Consider the following 19,229-nt stretch of genomic DNA (forward strand, 5'->3'; position numbering starts at 1 on the left):
TCCTTCTGTATGTGAACCTAGCAGAAGCTTAGTTTGAGACTTCTATGCCTTAAGATTAAACCAGGAACTCTCAAGATGCTTTGATAGACCTATCATTCATTGTCCTTGATGCTAGAAGTCACTTGATGTCATGATAGCCAGTGTCACCACAGATCTTGTCTTCACTCTCCGTTTGAGATATTTTGAAAGGAAAAACTCCTGAGATGTGGTCTTTGTAATTTTTAGGTTAAACTAGTTCATTTTGGTGAGAGATATGGAGGAAAAAAAGGAGATTCCAAATATTTGACTTAAATAGCTGGATGCCATTGAAATATTTTCAAGAAACCATAATGAGAAGTGCCAGACAGGAGTTCTTCTCTTACCTGTGTGCTTGGATATCTTATGAAGTGTAGACTCTGTACTTCAACTTCAGTTTGATTGTGAGTCTAATGCTTTTTCTGCGTAAAAGAACTTGGGTCCAACTGTTCTTTGTGTTCTGCTTTGTGTTATAAATTTACTGAACAAGGTATATGGATCTCTGCTTTTTTCACTAAACTTTTCCATTTTCATTGTTCTGATAGCCATATGCAATGTGAAAATTCTTAACTATTATAAAATTATAATTAAGATGGAAAAATGACAGCAGATGCTGCAAGAACAGTTTTGAAAAAGTTCACAGTGAAGTAAAATTCAAACAGATGTTTGAATCATTAAAGTAACATTCGCAGCATTTAGGTAAGGGTAGCATACTAAGCTTCAACTTTGACTTCCAGCTAAACTGTGAAAGCATGTTTAAACTACATGTATTAGAACTCTTAGTGGAAACCCAAAATTTAGCTGTGTTGTTTCACTTTATACTGAAAAATGGAACCATCTCTTTTTTTTCCTCCAGTGATTGTAAAATATTTTCTTAGAGAAGGATCAGACCAAGCTGGAAGAAAAAATTGGCTAAAACACTAAAGTTGTGGGTTTTTTTTTTTTTTTTTTTTTTAGGTGAGGAAGCAGGAGAGAGATTGAATGCAAGGGAAAGAGAATGAATAGCTATTCTTTCTGTCAAATGCTGTATGCTTTTAGTATGATTAGAAATTTTAAAAATACAGTCATAATGTAAACTGAGGCAGAAAGTACCAGAAAGACAGAACACGTATAGAAGAGAGACTTAAATCAGCAGCTTGTGGGTATTTCTCACTGCTTTTATATATGAATATTATCATGAAAGTGTACATTTTGATTGAAAACAAAATATATTATTACTTAAAATCCTAATTATATCACAGTAAACTCTGTTTCTCATCAAAGAATGTTGGTTTTGAAACTTAAGGTCTTCCTTGCATTGAGAACTGTAGGATTTTATTGTATTAGGGAGTTTAGTTCACTTGAATCATGCTGTAATTTACATAACTCAACAATCTGTCTTTTTCTGCTTTCCTATTGTGTAACTAGTCAGTCTTGAACTAGCCTGTTATTCTATTTAATGTTTATCACAGGCAGACTGTTACATGCTTTTGATGGGCATTTCCAGTTATTTGCTGTAAAACACCACAGCATTTACACATGCACAAAAGACTTCTTTGCACATTAAAATCCTTTATTATGGTATAGAACATCATTTAGAAAAATTGTTTTGACACATAAAAGATAAGTAGGTTGAATGTGTTGAATTTAAAAAAAAATCATGAAACATTTATCTGACAAAATGCCATTTCTTCACATCACTTTGGAGGTCAAATTGAGACTGAAGAGGAATGTACATATTAAAGACTTCAGGAATCGACAAGTTAGTACAGGAAAGCCACGTTTTCAACTCTGCCATCTTGATTAATTTTAAAATTATTTTCTGTCACTGTTCAATTTTAAAACATCTGCAGTTTATAAATATTGTACCATTTATAGTGTAGCAAAAATGGTGGACTTTGGTGGACTCTATCCAAGCAGTAGTGACAATTTTTTTTAATGGATAGACTGGTAATTTGTTTCGCCCTATTTTACACGTCTCTTGGAGTTTTAAGACTGGTGGAGAAACAATTTTTTTTCTTGGCAGATTCTGCTGGAATTCTGGGACAGAATTTGTACAGATGATAATAAAAGGGGAACTTAAACTAGTTAGTTGTCCTGGATCTCTTAATAGAGGAATCTTTTGTGTATTTATTAGATCACATAAGAGAGTAAATTAATGACTACTCACTTTCATTTGAATTGTGCAATTTTATGTTTCTAGGCATAAAAAGCAAACAACTTAAATCATTTATCTTCAATATACAGTGTTTTTCACACCAATTATTTTCAAATATCATTTAAATTGGAAACTCCATCAAATATAAAAATATGTATATCTGTTTATCTATGTAGCTCTAATTATATCCTTACCAATATAGATAAATTTATATAGTTTATAAATAAATAAAATAAAAATTGGCAGAATTACTTAATAAATTTGGTATTGAGTCGTTGCCTGCAGAGGCTGTGTCGTGGTTTAACCCCAGCCAGCAACTAAGCACCACGCAGCCGCTCACTCACTCCCCCCCCCACCCAGTGGGATGGGGGAGAAAATCGGGAAAAAGAAGCAAAACCCACGGGTTGAGATAAGAACAGTTTAATAGAACAGAAAAGAAGAAACGAATAATGATAATGATAACACTAATAACATGACAACAGCAATAATGAAAGGATTGGAATGTACAAATGATGCACAGTGCAATTGCTCACCACCCGCCGACCGGCACCCAGCTAGTCCCCGAGCGGCGATTCCCCGCCCCCACTTCCCAGTTCCTATACTGGATGTGACGTCCCACGGTATGGAATACCCTGTTGGCCAGTTTGGGTCAGCTGCCCTGGCTGTGTCCTGTGCCAACTTCTTGTGCCCCTCCAGCTTTCTCGCTGGCTGGGCAGGAGAAGCTGAAAAATCCTTGACATTAGTCTAAACACTATTAGCAGCAACTGAAAACATCAGTGTTATCAACATTCTTCACATACTGAACTCAAAACATAGCACCCTACCAGCTACTAGGAAGACAGTTAACTCTATCCCACCTGAAACTAGGACAGGCTGTTGTTTCCATTACCTGTGGCAGAAGTAGAGTAAAGGGTTGCTTTCTGATTTTTTTCATATATTTTTTTTTAATGCTGATTTTTGCTTTGGGAGTCTCCAGTTAAAAACTATAAAAGGTTTTTTATTTTAAGAATTCTAATAAAAATTTAAAAGAATGTATTAGCTTTAAAATGGCTTATATCCAGGGAAGAAATAAAAAAAATAAGCTTTTCCAGAATAAAAAATGTAGTGGAATAGTCTATTCTGTGCCAAAGGCTAGACTACAACCTGATCACTGGTTGGGTTTTTTTGGTTTTTTTTTAAATATATAACAAGAGAACGAGCAAGATCTGGAGTTTGAAAATGGTGTAAATAAACAGTAAGGAGGTATTTATTTATTTTTTATTTCACAGACAAGTTTGCTTTCAGAAAGAGTACCCACTCCTGTAACTGGTGCGGACTCAACTTCATCAATAAGTCTAGAGTCAAAAACGATGTAAGTTGATGCTTAATTTATGCACGTGCACAAGTATGAACACACACTGCTACTTTATCTGCGACTGAGGCACCTTACAAACCTGTGTCTTTTTGCCAAAAGCATAGTGGTAGGTAGAGGGAGTGAAATCATCCTAGCATAGGTCTCATTGGAGTTACAAAATTGTTCTTGACCTTTCAGGACTTTCTTGGCTTACAGAGTTGCGTCTAATCTATGTAAAATTGACTTAGAGTTGATTCTCTCTGACTACAGAAATTGGTTTGAGGAAAATGTGAATTAGAAAGCATAAAACAAAATAGCTGTCAGAGTTTATCTTATGGCTTTGATGTGGTGTTAATTTAAAATGCTGTTCTGCTGAATGGTATCTACACCTTCAGAATATTATGTAGCAAGATTGGCAGCATTCTAGCTGAAAGCCTGATACATATTAAGTGAAAGGCATCCTTCCTTTTATACTCAAGCTGAATGTCCCTTTATAGAAGTTTGTATGCGTTAAGACGAGAAATACACAAATATTTGTGGGCCTGAAAATTCAGGGTGATGTTGGTGTTACTGCAGAACCTAGTTAGTTAAGTAGATTCTTGTTTATACTTTACCTTAAATTTCATGTATAATTTGCAAAGATACCTCAACAGTTATTACTTTGGTCTGTGGTGGTGGCATGTGAACTGGTTATAGAAATTCAAATCTAGTGGTAAAAAGAAATCTAGGGATACCGAGCTCTGACTGAGGAGGCTGTTACTAATCACTACTATTGACGTAAGCTACAATTTCCTCCTAGCATCTAGATTTTTCATTTAACTATGGAACAAGGCATGCTGATATATTTCTGGGTGAAATTTTTGCTTCTGAACATGACATGGCAGGGATTCTGCAGAAGTGATTAAAGTTTGGGGTAATGGTTGACTGCTATGAGGAAAGCTGCATGCTGCTTGCTGGTGATAGGAGTCAAAAATGAGAAATGAGAACTAGAGATGAGAATCCAGTAAGCAAATGCCTTTAGAGAAGCAGAATCACAAGAGTCTAGTGATACCTGCAGGGATGGTACCTAGTTAAAGGTGATATAATTGCTTCACTTTTCTTTTTAGGGCATAGAATATTTTGTAGGGCAGAGGGTATAATCATACTTCAGTCTTGCAATTGCTGTTCTTCCTGCCATGTCTGTAGAAAATATTTTCTATTTAATGCTGTTAGTATATGAAGCTATTGTGTATATATAGCACCTTATTTTCATAATTCTGTACTAATATCTAGCAGGAGCCTTTATCTCCTCAAACGTGAGGTTTTTACTAGTTCCTCATAGTGTTTTTACATTGGTGAGAAATGCTGTGCCTGCTTTGCCAATTTGTAACCACCACATTAATACCTTAAGACTTGTCTAGAGTCAGGTAGTCAGTGATAAGTATGTTTAAGGATGGCATAGGTCTTTTGGGTTCCCCATTATATCATCTTTCTGTTCTGTGTTCCTATCTTACCCTAGTTTTGCCAGGGTGAGTTTGAATGTTTGTACAAAATACAGTCATATACATATTATGACATATACATATACATATAACTTTCCCAAATATTTTTTTTAACTAACGTAGAGTAAACATATAGAGTAAAGAGTCCAGTGAATGAAGTTGTGATGTTTTTCAAAGTTAGAAATTGTAGTTTTTCCCCATGCTTTTTTACATATCTTTTTTAATTATCATTTTGCTACTCTTGCAGTTTGTTATGGGAAGAGACTTTGTTAGATGCCTTGCTAAATTTTTCTGTCACACCCAAAGGACTATTTCTGCTTCATAGTACAGGTGCTATGAATGACTGTGTGAACTTTATGTTCAGCAGTTTATCAAAAAAACTCCAGGTAAGCATTACAGAGTCTGTACAGTTTTTCTTTCTTTTAATGATTATAATAAAATAAAGAAGAAAGATGATAAGAAGAAAATAAATTCAGAAACCATTTTTTCACTTAATTTTTGCAAAAATGGATTTAAAATGTAGCTTATCATCTTTGATATTGGTGCAACACTGATTTAAGTTTGTTGGATGTTACTCATCTTCAGAATGTCAGGCATATATTTAGTTTTTCTGACTTTTTACTATAAAGTTTGAAATGCTAGGAAAAATATTTTTTTTCCTTCAAAGTGCCAGTTTTTGTAGTCCACGTTGGTAGGTGGTATTGAAATCTAGATACCCTAGACAACACTTGACATGTAACCAAAAATTGTATAATGTGCATTTTAGGAGAAAAAACATAATGTTATAGACATCCTACTGAATGTGTGCAAAAACCATTATAATACTAACATTTTTATTCTTTGGTGATGTTGCATGTCTCAGCCATAGTATTTTGCATTTAAATTTTGATAAGATACTTAATAAAGATGTTTGGTTTGGAATTTGACCCTGGTAAGTCTTCAGAGGATAATATCTATGAACTGTTCAAGACTAACCATACAGTGGATTAAATTCTGTAAACAAGTGTAGGAAAGATTAATATTTAAGAGATCATTTGATAGTTTCATGCCCTCCAAATAACTAACACTGTGCTTTTATGTTTGTAACTAACAGACAAATGAATATGAAGAGTTTGGTAATAGAGTGATTGTTACACAAATGGCAACAACACCAACAGGTGCAGTAGCTCTGCAGAGTTCAGGTAAATTGAAGAATGATGTTGTTATGAATAGTTACATGCTGTAGTCTTGCATATTAGAAAAAGACTGAGAAAGATGTTAAAAAAAGATCAACTGAGTGGAATAATTGCACAGTATTAGCAAAGACTGCTTAAATGTTGATTTCTTCTTCATGTAAATTTATTGTTTCCAACTTTTAAGTCATTCACTTATCTTGATGCAGGATTTTGTTTTGGGGTGGCTTTTTTTTTTCCCTTTAAATTATACAAAATCTTTACTTCATTGGATTGGATTTCCAGAAATTTCCTGTATGTGCATGAAGACATTTATATCTATTAAAAAAAAAAAAAAGTTGCTAACAATTTGCAAGTGCTTCTTATTCATCTACAGATCAGAATTAATAACTGTTGATTTCTGTAATTTGTATGTACTTTTCTGTGGTTACTGACTGCTCAAAGAGTGAGAAACTTCAAAGGTGTGAATGTCATTGGCACTTTTATACAACAGTGAGATGGAATTGAGATTGTCTGAATGGACAATTCTTCTCATGAGTACCCATACCACAGAGTCCCTTCAGATTCATTCTCAGATAACTCAACTGCTACCATACCACCAAGTGGTCTAGGTAGTTGTTATGTTAAAACTAGAATGTTATCAATAAAGTAAAGCTACTGTCTTAAGTTGCGAAGGAACTCCATGAGGTGCAAAAGTTGCAAATATTCTAAGTATCTAGGAGTGGCTGGTGTGTAATTAAAATGGCTTAACTGTGAAAGACTGTCAGAAAGGCAGGCAAATTCTGCCAGTCAAGGAAACTGATTGTTGGTTGCTTATTATTTATGCCTCTGGGATCTTTCAGAAAGCAGGGAGCAGATCTGCTTGAGGAGTAACTCATCTGTCCTAAGGTTCTCAGCCAAGTTGCTTCTTATGGCCCTTGGCGTCAAAGACAAAAATAATCAGCATTGGTCTTCAACCCTGAGAGGAGGTTGTGTAGTGTACATAAAGTTTGTATTAATCCTATAATTTACATTTGGAGATTTCAGAGTTAAATGGCTATCCTTCCTGTTCTATTTTAATATTTAACATTTTAATTTCAGCTAGTAGTACTTCTCTTAAAAAGATTTTTTTGAGTCCTTAACTTTTCATTGTGGTATGTTTTCATTTATTAATGAGTTATAGTAAATCTGTATTTTTAAAACCACAGAGCGAATACCAGCTAAGCCTTGATCTGTAGCAGTTAACTTCTTAAAGAAGGTCAGCAGCTCCTTTACATGGAAGATATATAAATATCATCCTACTCTAGTATAATAGTCTTTGCAAACTCTTGCTGTAGATTTTAGATTGAGTATAAAGGTAGTTTGCCTAAAGGATTAAGAATAGCAGGGAGAGTAACCCTCAGGCAGTCTGGTGAAACTTTAGTCCACGGTGTAGAGAATTTTGAGAATCTGAGTTAGAATTGTGGTGTAAAATGTTTTTTAATATCAAAATGGTTTTTTGGGTATTCTTGCAATTCTCGTGATTAGAACAAAAATTTGCTTTAGGCTTTATAAAGGCACTTGTAACTGAATTGTGGGCTCTTTTGGAGTGTGGAAAAGATGATTTGAGGATAACCCAACCCAAATCTACTCCAGTTGACCCTATTGACCAAAACTGTCAGAAGGTGAGAAATTACTTAATCTTCTGTATTGGCATGGGAAAAACAGTGCTGTATTTCAGATAGGGTGATATGTACCTTTCTGTAAATTTTTATTGCAACTATACCTGCTTCTTGGCATGTGGGGAAAAATTAGTATAATAAACTAGTCAAATGATGACTGATTGAAAGGATTCTTGTGTTGCATGGCAGGTCACAATGCCAAGGATCCATTAAAGTCAATATAAAATAATAAATAACTGTCATGACAAAAGTGAAAGTCTTAAAATACTGGCCATCAGTTCATGTCTCTGATTACTGTAGTAAGATGAGGGAGAGTGGCGTGTTTTAGTGTGCTGTGTCTCTAGATTTTAGAGTTATGTGGTAATGAAAATATTGTAATTTTCAAAATTGCTTGTACAATTTGATAGATAATACATATTTCACAGACGCTGCTGCCCTTTTAGATTATATAGACACCTGCCAGGGTTTGCAGTTCTATTTTGGGCAGCTCTATTTATGTCAAGTTCAGCCTACAAAGGATAAGAACAAACTTAAAGTAAATGGCAAATATTTTTTAATGTTTACTTGGTTATACTTAACTGATTAACATTCCCTTTTGTCCCCCCTTTTTTTCTTTCTCTAGTCTTTTCTGTCTCTGATAAACTTGCTCACTTACCCTGCAGTTTTTGAGCTCCTGAGTAAACAAGATATACCAAACAAACCAATGTATTCACTTCGCGAAGTACCTACAGATATTATTGTAAGTATAGTTTTTATTTTGAAAGAAAAATAAATACTTCTGTGAAGATATTTTTCCTGAGAAAATGTTACTGTAATAATAGAATAATTTTTTTCTTCTTACTGAAAGATTTTGAAGTTTTCTGCATTTTGTATTATATACAGCATGAGGGCAGTATATGCACATATCACTTCATGTTAACCTAAATTTTCATTTTGAAGTCCTAAAGATAAAATTTAATGCCTAATTTAAGGATCATCTTTCCTGGCTTGTGTTAGGATTGTGTTTTTCCATGGAAAGAAAAGTGACGTACATAAACACCTCTTTATGTGCATGCAGTTACATACTGGAAAATGCTGGAAAATATCTGTACTTGTATTTTATATAATATTGCTCCATCACACTATCTGTGGATTTAAAAAAAAAAATAAAACAAAAAGAGAAAATCAAAAAACCTCAGGCTTTCTTAATAGCACAGATGACTCACAGAAAAAATCACTAATTGGAAAGTTACTGATTAAGACATATTTCAGTCCTAAGAAAAATAGTATCACCATTTCTGTATTTAGTAGTATTTTGTATTAGTTCATCCAACTGCAATCCATTAGGTTTTTTTCTCATCTACAAAGCATAGGCAAATTTAATCTGTGACCTTGAGTGGCAGTTAAAATCAGTTTGTTTTTTCTAATGAGCTAGTACTTTGAATTGCTGTTGTGCTAAAGTGTTTGTTTAGCACAAGCTCTGGATTGGTGATAGTGTAAGTTGTGTAGATAGAGTACATCATAATAGCGTATGTTATGTTTGGAAGGGATTTTTGTAGTTCTCTTTTGTAATACTGTTTTGATGATTTCAGGAGGAAATGGGATAATAAATTTCACTTTTCCAGTCCACTCAATGTTGGTGTGTCCACCGATAGATAGTTCTGTTCAGTCATCAAGTTTTCTGAGGCACTGGGAGCAGGGGAGATAGATGTATGTTGAAGGTGATACATATTTAAGAGCTTTCAGATTGGAGTAGATCTTAAGTAATGATTTTTGTGACTTTTGAAAGCATATGTTGTTTTTGCTTTTGAGGCACTTCAGCGTTTTGATAGAATTCTGTAGGTTTCCAGAAATAGCAATATTGGTACAATTGTTCAAAGTTCCCTGAACAGCTACAGATGTTTTGGATGGGGTTTGTCTCACTTAACTACTGTGCAGCTGTGGGTTTTTTAAGCCTAAGCTAGACATCCAAGATTATGTAGTTAACAGAAGGGAAATAGTTCATCTGATGTTAATTTAACATATAATGGCTAAGTCTAAGTACTCGGAAAACTTCTGGGGTTAAGCACACATATTGATTTGTTATAACCACGTTTTTGGGCAGTGATTGCAGAAAGCTAAAGATAAAAGATTTGACCAGATGTAACTATGGTTAGAAAGCAAAGTAAAAGCAATTTCAGTGCCACTAGAAGTTTGGTTAGAAGACCTAATTGCTTTGTGTGCTTTTTTTTTCCCTATATTTCTGAATCATGTCATATTGCCACAGAATCTGACTTGTAATATTTATGCTGAACTATATTTGATAATGTACAGAACTTAATCATCTTTGTATGCCCTTTATTTCTTAAACACACAGGATTTAAACAGTTTTTTCCTCCTTTGTATTTTTGGCTAACTAGTTGCATGATTGACTGAACAGATTATAATTTGGGCTTTTACTACTTTTAACTGTTGACTAATGAGGTTTTCAGGTTTTTATTTTGTGCCCTTAGGAAAATTTTTCTTAATACATGCCAGATTTTTTTTTTTTTTTTTTTACTCTGTTTGCCATATAAAAATATTTTAGAAAGTGGAGCAGATGAATCAGGGTCCTTCTGCCTGCCTCCACTCTTCCTTTGAGAGGTTTACAGTACACATATGCAAGGGATGCAAGGTAATCTAGCTTGGAAGGTACCCTCCAGATCTGTAGCTTTGAAAGACATGTTAAAGCAGGTGTAATTATTTTTTTTTCTATTTTTTTTTTTTTTCTCTCCAGTGATTATGGAGAATCTTATATTTAGATGGTGTATCTTAGGTATTCAAAGTAGATGACATCCCAGCTGTAATATTTAAGCTATGCTCTGTAGTTGAGCACTGCAGATCTATCTGCACGTTTTTCTGATCAAACCTTGTGTTGCACCTAGTTCGTTATCTTCCTTCCTAATATCCCAAATCAGAGCTTGGTCTGCTTTCTCAATAGTCCTCTCTCTGTGCCTGCTCTTTCTACTCTTCTGCATGCTCCAAGCTTTGATGTATAGATGAGAGAATGAGGTTGTTGCCGGAGAAATATCCCTTGGCATTTAACTCTTTGTACATGTAAATATCTAAAAAGCCTTAAACCTCAAACAAATCAATTCCTTGCATAACCGATTTTATGAACAGCGTTGAGGTCTGAGTTGAATTGTTTTATTGTGAATTTTATTGTGAACATACTGTGTGGAAAAAGTACATTCTTCACAGCTCTCTCCCCTACTGCCCAAAAAAATGTAACAGGGAAAACATCGTTTCACTGTATTTTAAATAAGAATGCATTTTATGAAGACAGTTTACTTTTGACAAGTTCTAGATTTTTTTTTTTTTTTCTACTACTAGCAGTTTTATTTGTGGTGTTTACTCTTCTGTCTGTTGAAAACCAGATTTTTGGTTGATTCATGAAAGTATGAATCCTAACTTTTCTCTCATATCATATTGAAATGACTCATTGATCTAACCAGTTGAATAATAACTCCCTCTGCTGTCTCTGAAACTATACTTCTTAAACATGGAGAAAATAAAAGTTTGGATTTAATCCAGATTAAGTAAAGCCCATAAGGACTTTGTAGTTTGTTTCTTCTGACCGTAGCACAGCAATCTGTCTCTGAGATGATAACATCAGTGAATGTTTTTATGCATTTCTTAGTCTTTTAATGAAATTATTTCTTCAGAAGCAGTTTGGATATGCAGTGAACCAGAGGGGAAGATAATTAGGTTGGATTTGTGGAAGAAGTGGGAAGCAGCCACAGCTCATTGTCTATTACATGAGATGCTGTAGGATGAAAGATGTAAGCCTCAACATCCAAGCCAAGCCTTGCTACACTAAGAATAAATGGCCTTGTTTTGAAGCATGTAGTACTAACCAGTGTTAGAAAGGGTAATACACTAAAGGGTTTGCTGTTCTTTTCATTAAAATAGATGTATACACATTTCAAACATATAAAGAACCAGTTTAACATTTTTGTTGTGGTTTAATACTAAATAAGAAGTAGGATACTTGATATGCTAGGTTCTTTTTGTATGTTTAGTGATTTTTTTATTTTTTTTTTGAGCCGCGCGCCCCCCCCCCCCCCCCCCCCCCCCCCACCCCCCCCCCCCCCCCCCGACCTTCTGTATGGTTTCTTTTTGCCATTGACTTTTATGGTGGAAAGCACCTCTTCTTACAGAAATAATTTCAATGTGTGTTTTAATAATAGGTTTGATTTTATAGTAAACATTCCAATGAAATCATTATGTGCATAAAATATAGAAACATACATGAGTTTTTTTACATTTGTCTTCCTTTGGCAGGATATCATTGACAGGCTTATAATTTTGAATTCAGATGCTAAAATTCATTCCTTATTCAGTTATGAACAATCACATATCTTTGGTCTCAGGTAAGATTCTTGTTTTTTATTCTCTGGTCACATTAACTAAATAGGATGTAACATGCTTGGATGTGTTGCTTCTGATAAGATAACATTGTTTGGTTTTTGTTATGCACGAAGGTGAAATTCCCCCCTTTATTTAAACATAAGAAGATTAAATGAAAAATGGCCTACAAAATGAGAATTGTGATGAACTAATCTTATTACCTGTAAGTGGATATATTGTAATCTGATAAGCAGTAATAGAAATTGCATGTTGTTATTTTGCCTAGTTGATTGAAAAGAACATGTGGTACATCCATTGTAGTGCATAAACCAAAAATTGTACCAAAACAGTAAAATAAACAAAGTATTTTTTTACCATTTTTATATCAGAATTTGGTTTATCAAGTCTCCCTGTAGTTAAAATTATTTTTTAATGTATTAGTTTAATTATCACCAATTTTACCAAAACTTATTTTGCAAAGGAGAGTACCATTTGATCCCAAATATTTCTAGAACCTGATGGAACACTTACAATATGCTCATACCATCATGCTCATGTTTTGTAATATTAAGTGCTTTATAATATTTTAACACAGAAGTTAGTCTCTGTATTTTTTCTGTTTTCCAAAGTTGAGTATATAAATCCTTGAATTCACATTTCTGTTATTGACATATTTTGTGCAATTGAAATAAAAGAACTTCTGGATTGTACTTCATAGTATGGAAAATTTTTATAACCTTGCTTAGGCAAGATATAACCCAATTGATTAAGTACTGCAATGTTAGCTTTCTGCGCGGTATTTGTAGTTTGATATCACGGTAAAATTATTTCATACTATGTATGAATAACCATAAGATACAGTATAATTTGCTGATAAGGCTGAGCGTGGAGGAGATGAACAGTGACAGAATTTGGAGTTGGGAGATACATGTTTTTGTCGTATAAATCAGAAGTTGTAAATGCTGCTTTGGAGGAAAACACTAGTTGGATAGGAATGAGAAGTCCTAAGATGAAATTTGAAAAATAAGGTATTATTCTTCATTTAGGTTATACTGACTCCATAAAAAGCTTGACAGAAGTCCCACTGATTTAATTAAGTATAAGGGAAAGTGAGATGTTTTACAGTTTAAAATAATAATTTACTTTTAGATTGTGTTCTACCTTTATAAGGTAAAAAAACAGATTTCTTCTACAATGACATTAGGAACCCTTGTGATGTATAGGCAAAAATGAGTTATTTAATCTGACTGTGTAAGTGGTTGACTCCCACGCTGTAAGACAGAGACTGGTACACAAATACATGGATCATGTGTTGGAAGTTGTGTTGAATGCTTAAAATATTTTTAACAAGGCCTATACCCTGTGAAGCAACAGAACTACCCCTAAGTACATGTATGAGAAATGTAAAAAGCTCATCTGTTTTCATGTAAAAGAAGCTACGTTGTTACACAGATAAGATGAGCTTTATTGTTCACTGTGGTAATCACGTTTTCTGCTGGACAATGAAAGTCAAAAACCAAGTGAAAATCCAGTCAAACTGCCAGATTTCAAGAAAACATTAAGTAGTATTTTCAGTGTGGAAACCTACTCATAAAAGTGGTAAATATTGTAATAATTAAGTAGTAATCAGGTAAAGGAAAGATTTTTAAAACTTTCAAATATCATTTTCAGTAGAGGCTTTGTGTTCTGCAGGGACTTTTGGAATCTTGGTGATACCTAGGACCTCATATTTAACTTCATTTTTAACAGATTCAGTCTTCTTTTTTGTTCGGTATTTTGGTTTTGGTGGTTTGTGGTTTTTTTGTTTGTTTGTTTGTTTTTTTCAAAACCCTTGTTCCCTTCCCCCCCTCCTTTCTTTGCCTTTCCTGTAAAAGAAAGGAAGATACAACTTGAGGGATTTTAATGTGGGCCTGTGTATACGACAGATAATGTAAGAGTGTGTTTTCTTATTGATTAAATTGCTTTTCATGAACATGTGGGGCTTGCAGTACAAATGTTTTTTGGAAATAATAGAGAATTGGCACATATAAGCCTTTTATTAGGACTAATTCAACTGCCTGCACAAAGAGAATTTTTATTCTTACATAGTTATTCAAAGTTGCCTATTAAAATGATGCCAGAATTCTGGATGATTCTGGAATTTGTCATGCTTACTGTATTGTTTATAGGATTGACTTGCAAGAAACCCTGGGCTATATTATCTGAATATGAGAGGTATACAGTTCATTTTAAATACCTTTTGAAATCAAGTTCCATGAGCTTTTCTGTGAGTGCTGCTGACTGCAGACATCTGTGTTCTGTAAAGTGAACCTTGCCTTGTGTAGTTGATTTGCTTCTTGACCAAATTCCATCAGGAATACCAAATTCAGCAGCAGTTAGATCAAATAATATCAGATGCTTAACAGATGTGAAAATTCAGCAAGTAAATTAGAGCAAAAGATCTACATTTCTCTTTGCTGCTATGTAGAAATAAAATATTAAATGTTTATAACTGCAACATTGAAAATCAGGCAGTTTTGTGACCTAATGATTTTGGTGAAATATTTGTCTAGAAACATTTCTTCCCGCTAGACCGAATACCAATAGCACAGCCAGACCCACATTCTTTTAATCATTCACAGATCGACACAGCCATATCCTTTGTTATTTGTACATGTGGCTCACCCAAAGCTGAGTGCTGAACTTCAGATCTGTTGTAACTTATAGGTTCTACTCTGAGGTCCTGTAACCTGCTTTTATTCTTCAGAAGAGTCACAAATTTGCTTACTTGGATGTTAAGCAACTTCTGCAATTTAGATGTACATTTTTCTTCATGTGTATACTGTGCTTCAGTGACTGAAATTTATTTTGGCTACCAGCTGTGTAACTACATATAAAACTTATAATATATAGGTATTTCCACAGTCTGTTTAATCCAAAACCCATAGGTGTATCTATTTATGTTTTTAATGTTAATATTGCATTTTCTGGTGGATGATTGTCTTCATTTTGAATAAGTATGAATTCTGAATTATTATTTTGAAGGACAGTCCTGCAGAGGCTTTGCTGTCAACTTTCCTTTTCAAGCTTACCCGCTCTGAAAAGTGGTGTTTATGCAGTAGAAATCAAAAGAAAATGTAAGGAAGCTAGATACAGTTTTGCATAGCCGATATTTCTCAGTCTATAAAGAATGGTCCCTAGAGTGCATTCATACAGACTAGGTCCTTTGTGATCAAGGTAAAATACTCAGTTCCATGGCAAGCTATAGCTTAGTGCAAATGTATTTTTTTGTAATTCTTAACTTAGAAGTATCTAGGCCTAGGATTCTTCTTTAGTAGTTTCACAGACACTGATCTGGCATTCCTTTAATTGCAGCTGTTGCATGCTTCGAGGGCAAGATTTATTCACATGAAGGTCCTTTTAAACTAATTTTAAAAAAAATTACTATTACTATTACTTATTAAATGGAAACTTTAGGCAAGAAGTTGGAGATAAGAATAGAAAAGTGAAAGTATATAGACAGTTCCTAATTTGTGTATAGAAAGATTTTCAAAGTGTCAGTTCAACTTTCAACTTCAAAGCAGATTTGCACCTATTTAGAATCAGGAAGTCTCTCCATCAGCCAATATTGGTTGATAAAAGAACACTGAAGGCTGACTCAGCCACTCTTTTGTGCAGACTGAAAATCTGGATGCACAGGAACTAATGCAAAAATTCTCAATAGTCTTTCTGTTTTAGAAGATTCTGAACTTAAATTGCCATCAGAGCACAAATCCTAGAGAAAGGAAATTCACAGCAGTAATTAAAGTAATAAATTTTTAACATACTAAACAGAGAATTTTCTTAATTTAATGGTCAGCTTTATTTCTCTGATACAAGTGTACCTGTTGATCTTATAAGTTACTGGATGTGAGAGAGAATAATTTTCATAAAGATGTGACACTAGAGATCTTAATGACCTCCCTTTCAAGGTCAAGCTCTTTGAATCTCTGCAACTTATATTAACAAAGGAATTAAGTAAACAGCAGAAACATACTTTTTCTTTCAGACTGATGAATTATATGGTATCACAGCAACTTATCTAGTATTTCAGTACAGTGAATACATCCATGAATTGTGAGCTTTTACAGCCTGCCAAGAAAATATATGCATAATATATATTTTCAAAGTCTCTGCCTAAAGCATTATTCAGGCATTTACATATTGCTGTTCTCTCTATTCAGAAACTGACTTTTCTGTGAATATTAGTGACACTGTGTTTGTTAGCTGGATTAAAATGTAGCAAAGTACCAAATATTTACCCTCAATAACCAACCCCCTGTCCCTAGAAAGTATCAATACTCAAAAAAAAAAAAAATTCAAAGATACTCCATTAGTATTGGGTTGCATAAAAAACAGAAGGAGAAACAGCGTTACTGGGAATAGGCATAGACTGTGGGCAGTGAGAGGGCATCAGAGTTGGTCTACAGGCAACTTTGCAAAAATTCCAGTCGTTTAACAGAGTACACTTATAACATATATCCTGGAATTATTTATTTATTTATTTATTTATTTATTTATTTTAAATGGATATATACGTAACACCTTAAAGACTCAAAAAAACCCCATTCTTTCTTTGGCTATCTTATACATATGCCACTATAGAGGTTTTGGGGGTTTTTTTGTTTGTTTTTGGTTTTTTTTATTATGAGGTCCAAAGATCTTTTGTATGTACATACATACATCCCCCTCTACTCCGCTCTGGTGAGACCCCCCCTGCAGTACTGCCTTCAGCTCTGGGGCCCCCAGCATTAGAAGGACACGGACCTGGTGGAGCGAGTCCAGAGGAGGGCCATGAAGATGATCAGAGGGCTGGAGCACCTCTCCTTTGAGGACAGGTGAGAGAGTTGGGGTTGTTCAGCCTGGAGAAGTCTCTGGGGAGACCTTAGAGCAGCCTGCCAGTACCTACAGGGGGCTGACAAGAAAGCTGGGGAGGGACTTTTTACAAGGGCATGAAGTGATAGGACAAGGGTAATGGCTTTAAACTGAAGGAGGGTACATTTAGGTTAGACGTAAGGAAGTTCTTCACTGTGAGGGTGGTGAGGCACTGGAACAGGTTGCCCAGAGAGGTTGTGGCTGCCCCATCCCTGGCAGTGTTCAAGGCCAGGTTGGATGGGGCTTTGAGCAACCTGGACTAGTGGAAGGTGTCCCTGCCCATGGCAGGGGGGTTGGAACTAGGTGATCTCTAAGGTCCCTTCCAACCCAAACCATTCTGTGATTCTGTGATTTTACATTCTGAATGGGAAAAATCTTTGTTAGTCCCACACTTGTTCACTGAAACGCCTCACGCTAATGGGAATCAAGCAACAAGGACAGCACTCTGTTCAAGAGTTTGACTTTCTGCAGGAAAATACCTGGAAAACACTGAGAGTAAATCCTTTTGCTTTATATATGCAAATTGGGACTGTTTAATTTTAAAGACACAGTGTGCTTGCTTAGCATTAGAGATATCTGAAGATAACCTATTTTGTAGAATCTTATTTTGAACTGCAATCAAAAATAGCTTTATTTTAGGCCTGTGTAAGGTAAGGCTGAAAAAAGAGTATTTATTACATTGCTCTGTGTGAATCGTCTAAATGCATTTATGTTTCTCTGGAATTATAGACAATTGTAAATACTAGTCTATGTCGCATGTTCATCAATATCAGCCCCAGGACTGTAGAGCTACAGAGTCTCCTACAGATAGAAAAAGAATATTGGCTTGTTATTTTCAGATTTAGATAATAAATATTTTGACATTGTTAAGTGACAGGTTTTTTTGTCATATAAAATATCATGCTGAATATGTTTTTTCTTATAATACTCATTTTCTTGCTTGCCGAATGGGTGCAGATGATAAAAACGTGTTCTATCTATTTCTGTTGGCCTACAAAACTAGAAAGACAAAGATTTAGGAAAAATAATTTAAATGGCTTATTCTATACTGACATCAAAATCAATCAGTGTCTTGAAATTTGCCTCAAAGCAGTATGTATTAGTCAAAATTTTGTCTAGTGCCCTCCTGTGAAATCCAGGTGAATGAATTAAATCCTACAGGAGCTGGGAGATGAAGAAGCATGTGATAGACAAGAGAGAACTTTTTGGGTTTAGGAAATAGAGATAAGAAACACCCCTGCGTTCTTTTCCATTGTGTTTTCATCTGCATTGTAAACACGCCCTCTTATATATAATTGCCTTTTAATAATGAGGTAGCTTCAGCATATGAAATAATTTGTTCCCTTAATTGTACTTACATTATGTCTATCATTAATTAAGAGAATGTGTGATTTTAATGATTGCAACACAATGGAAGGAGCATTAATTATTGTATTTTCTAAAGGTAAAAGATACGAATCCTGATCATTCTTTTTCCTCAGGTCAACATGCTGTTTAGATTTATCCCCCCTTTCTCTTTATTAAAAAGCATTATGAGTAGCAGAAGCTTTTTGAAAATGTTTGTATGTAATTCTTTAAAATCTAATTCATTATAAGTTGAAGCAAGACTTTATTTATATTTAACACTGGTTTTAAACGAATTCAGTTTCCCCTTTAGAAAACATGGCTTTTTTTTTTTTTTTTTTTTTACTATTTTCATGTTTTCTTTTCCATCTTCCTTGCAGAGCCAGAAACAAGGCTGTACCTCTTGCTTTTCACATATCTTTATCTTAAATATATTGTCGTAGCCCATGAAAACTAATGTCACTGATGAATCTTTTTGATCACTAACATTTGAACGACTGGCTGGTACATTTGCAACAAGATTTATGGTGCTATTGGCTGGATGTGCTGAAGAAATCCTTCTCATGCCACGTCCTGTGGCATTCAACACCCTTATGTCTTTGTGAATGGAAGAAAGCCATGTTCATAGAGTTCCTCCTCTCGAAGGGAGGGAGGAGTATGGCGAGAGAGGGGAGGAATTGAGCCTAGCAGTATTTCTTATTTTCTCCGAATCTGCCAGATTTGAATTATCTTATGTTAGAAGCATGAAGGAGTATGTAGTCCTCCAGTTATTTTCTACCAAACCTTTTTCAATTAAATAAGGAGACTTGATTGAGTTAATTAATGACACATTTTCTATTCTTTTAAGTGTGTTTTGTGTTTAGTAAG

The 19,229-nt window shown here is 34.5% G+C and overlaps 1 protein-coding gene across 7 annotated transcripts in view; it reads left to right on the forward strand.

The window, feature by feature from the left end:
* TBC1D32 (TBC1 domain family member 32) overlaps positions 1-19,229 on the forward strand; it is a 91,945-nt gene that overhangs the window by 25,305 nt on the left and 47,411 nt on the right. For all 7 annotated transcript variants that reach the window (XM_030001319.2, XM_030001299.2, XM_030001282.1 and 4 more), the window contains 6 exons: positions 3,421-3,503; positions 5,214-5,352; positions 6,060-6,147; positions 7,663-7,781; positions 8,401-8,517; positions 12,060-12,148. In XM_030001319.2, the coding sequence (XP_029857179.1) occupies positions 3,421-3,503; positions 5,214-5,352; positions 6,060-6,147; positions 7,663-7,781; positions 8,401-8,517; positions 12,060-12,148 (635 nt within the window). The remainder of the gene's footprint in view (positions 1-3,420; positions 3,504-5,213; positions 5,353-6,059; positions 6,148-7,662; positions 7,782-8,400; positions 8,518-12,059; positions 12,149-19,229) is intronic.

The sequence above is a fragment of the Aquila chrysaetos genome, chromosome 2 (assembly GCF_900496995.4).
Source record: "Aquila chrysaetos chrysaetos chromosome 2, bAquChr1.4, whole genome shotgun sequence".
In the NCBI taxonomy this organism is placed as follows: domain Eukaryota; kingdom Metazoa; phylum Chordata; class Aves; order Accipitriformes; family Accipitridae; genus Aquila; species Aquila chrysaetos.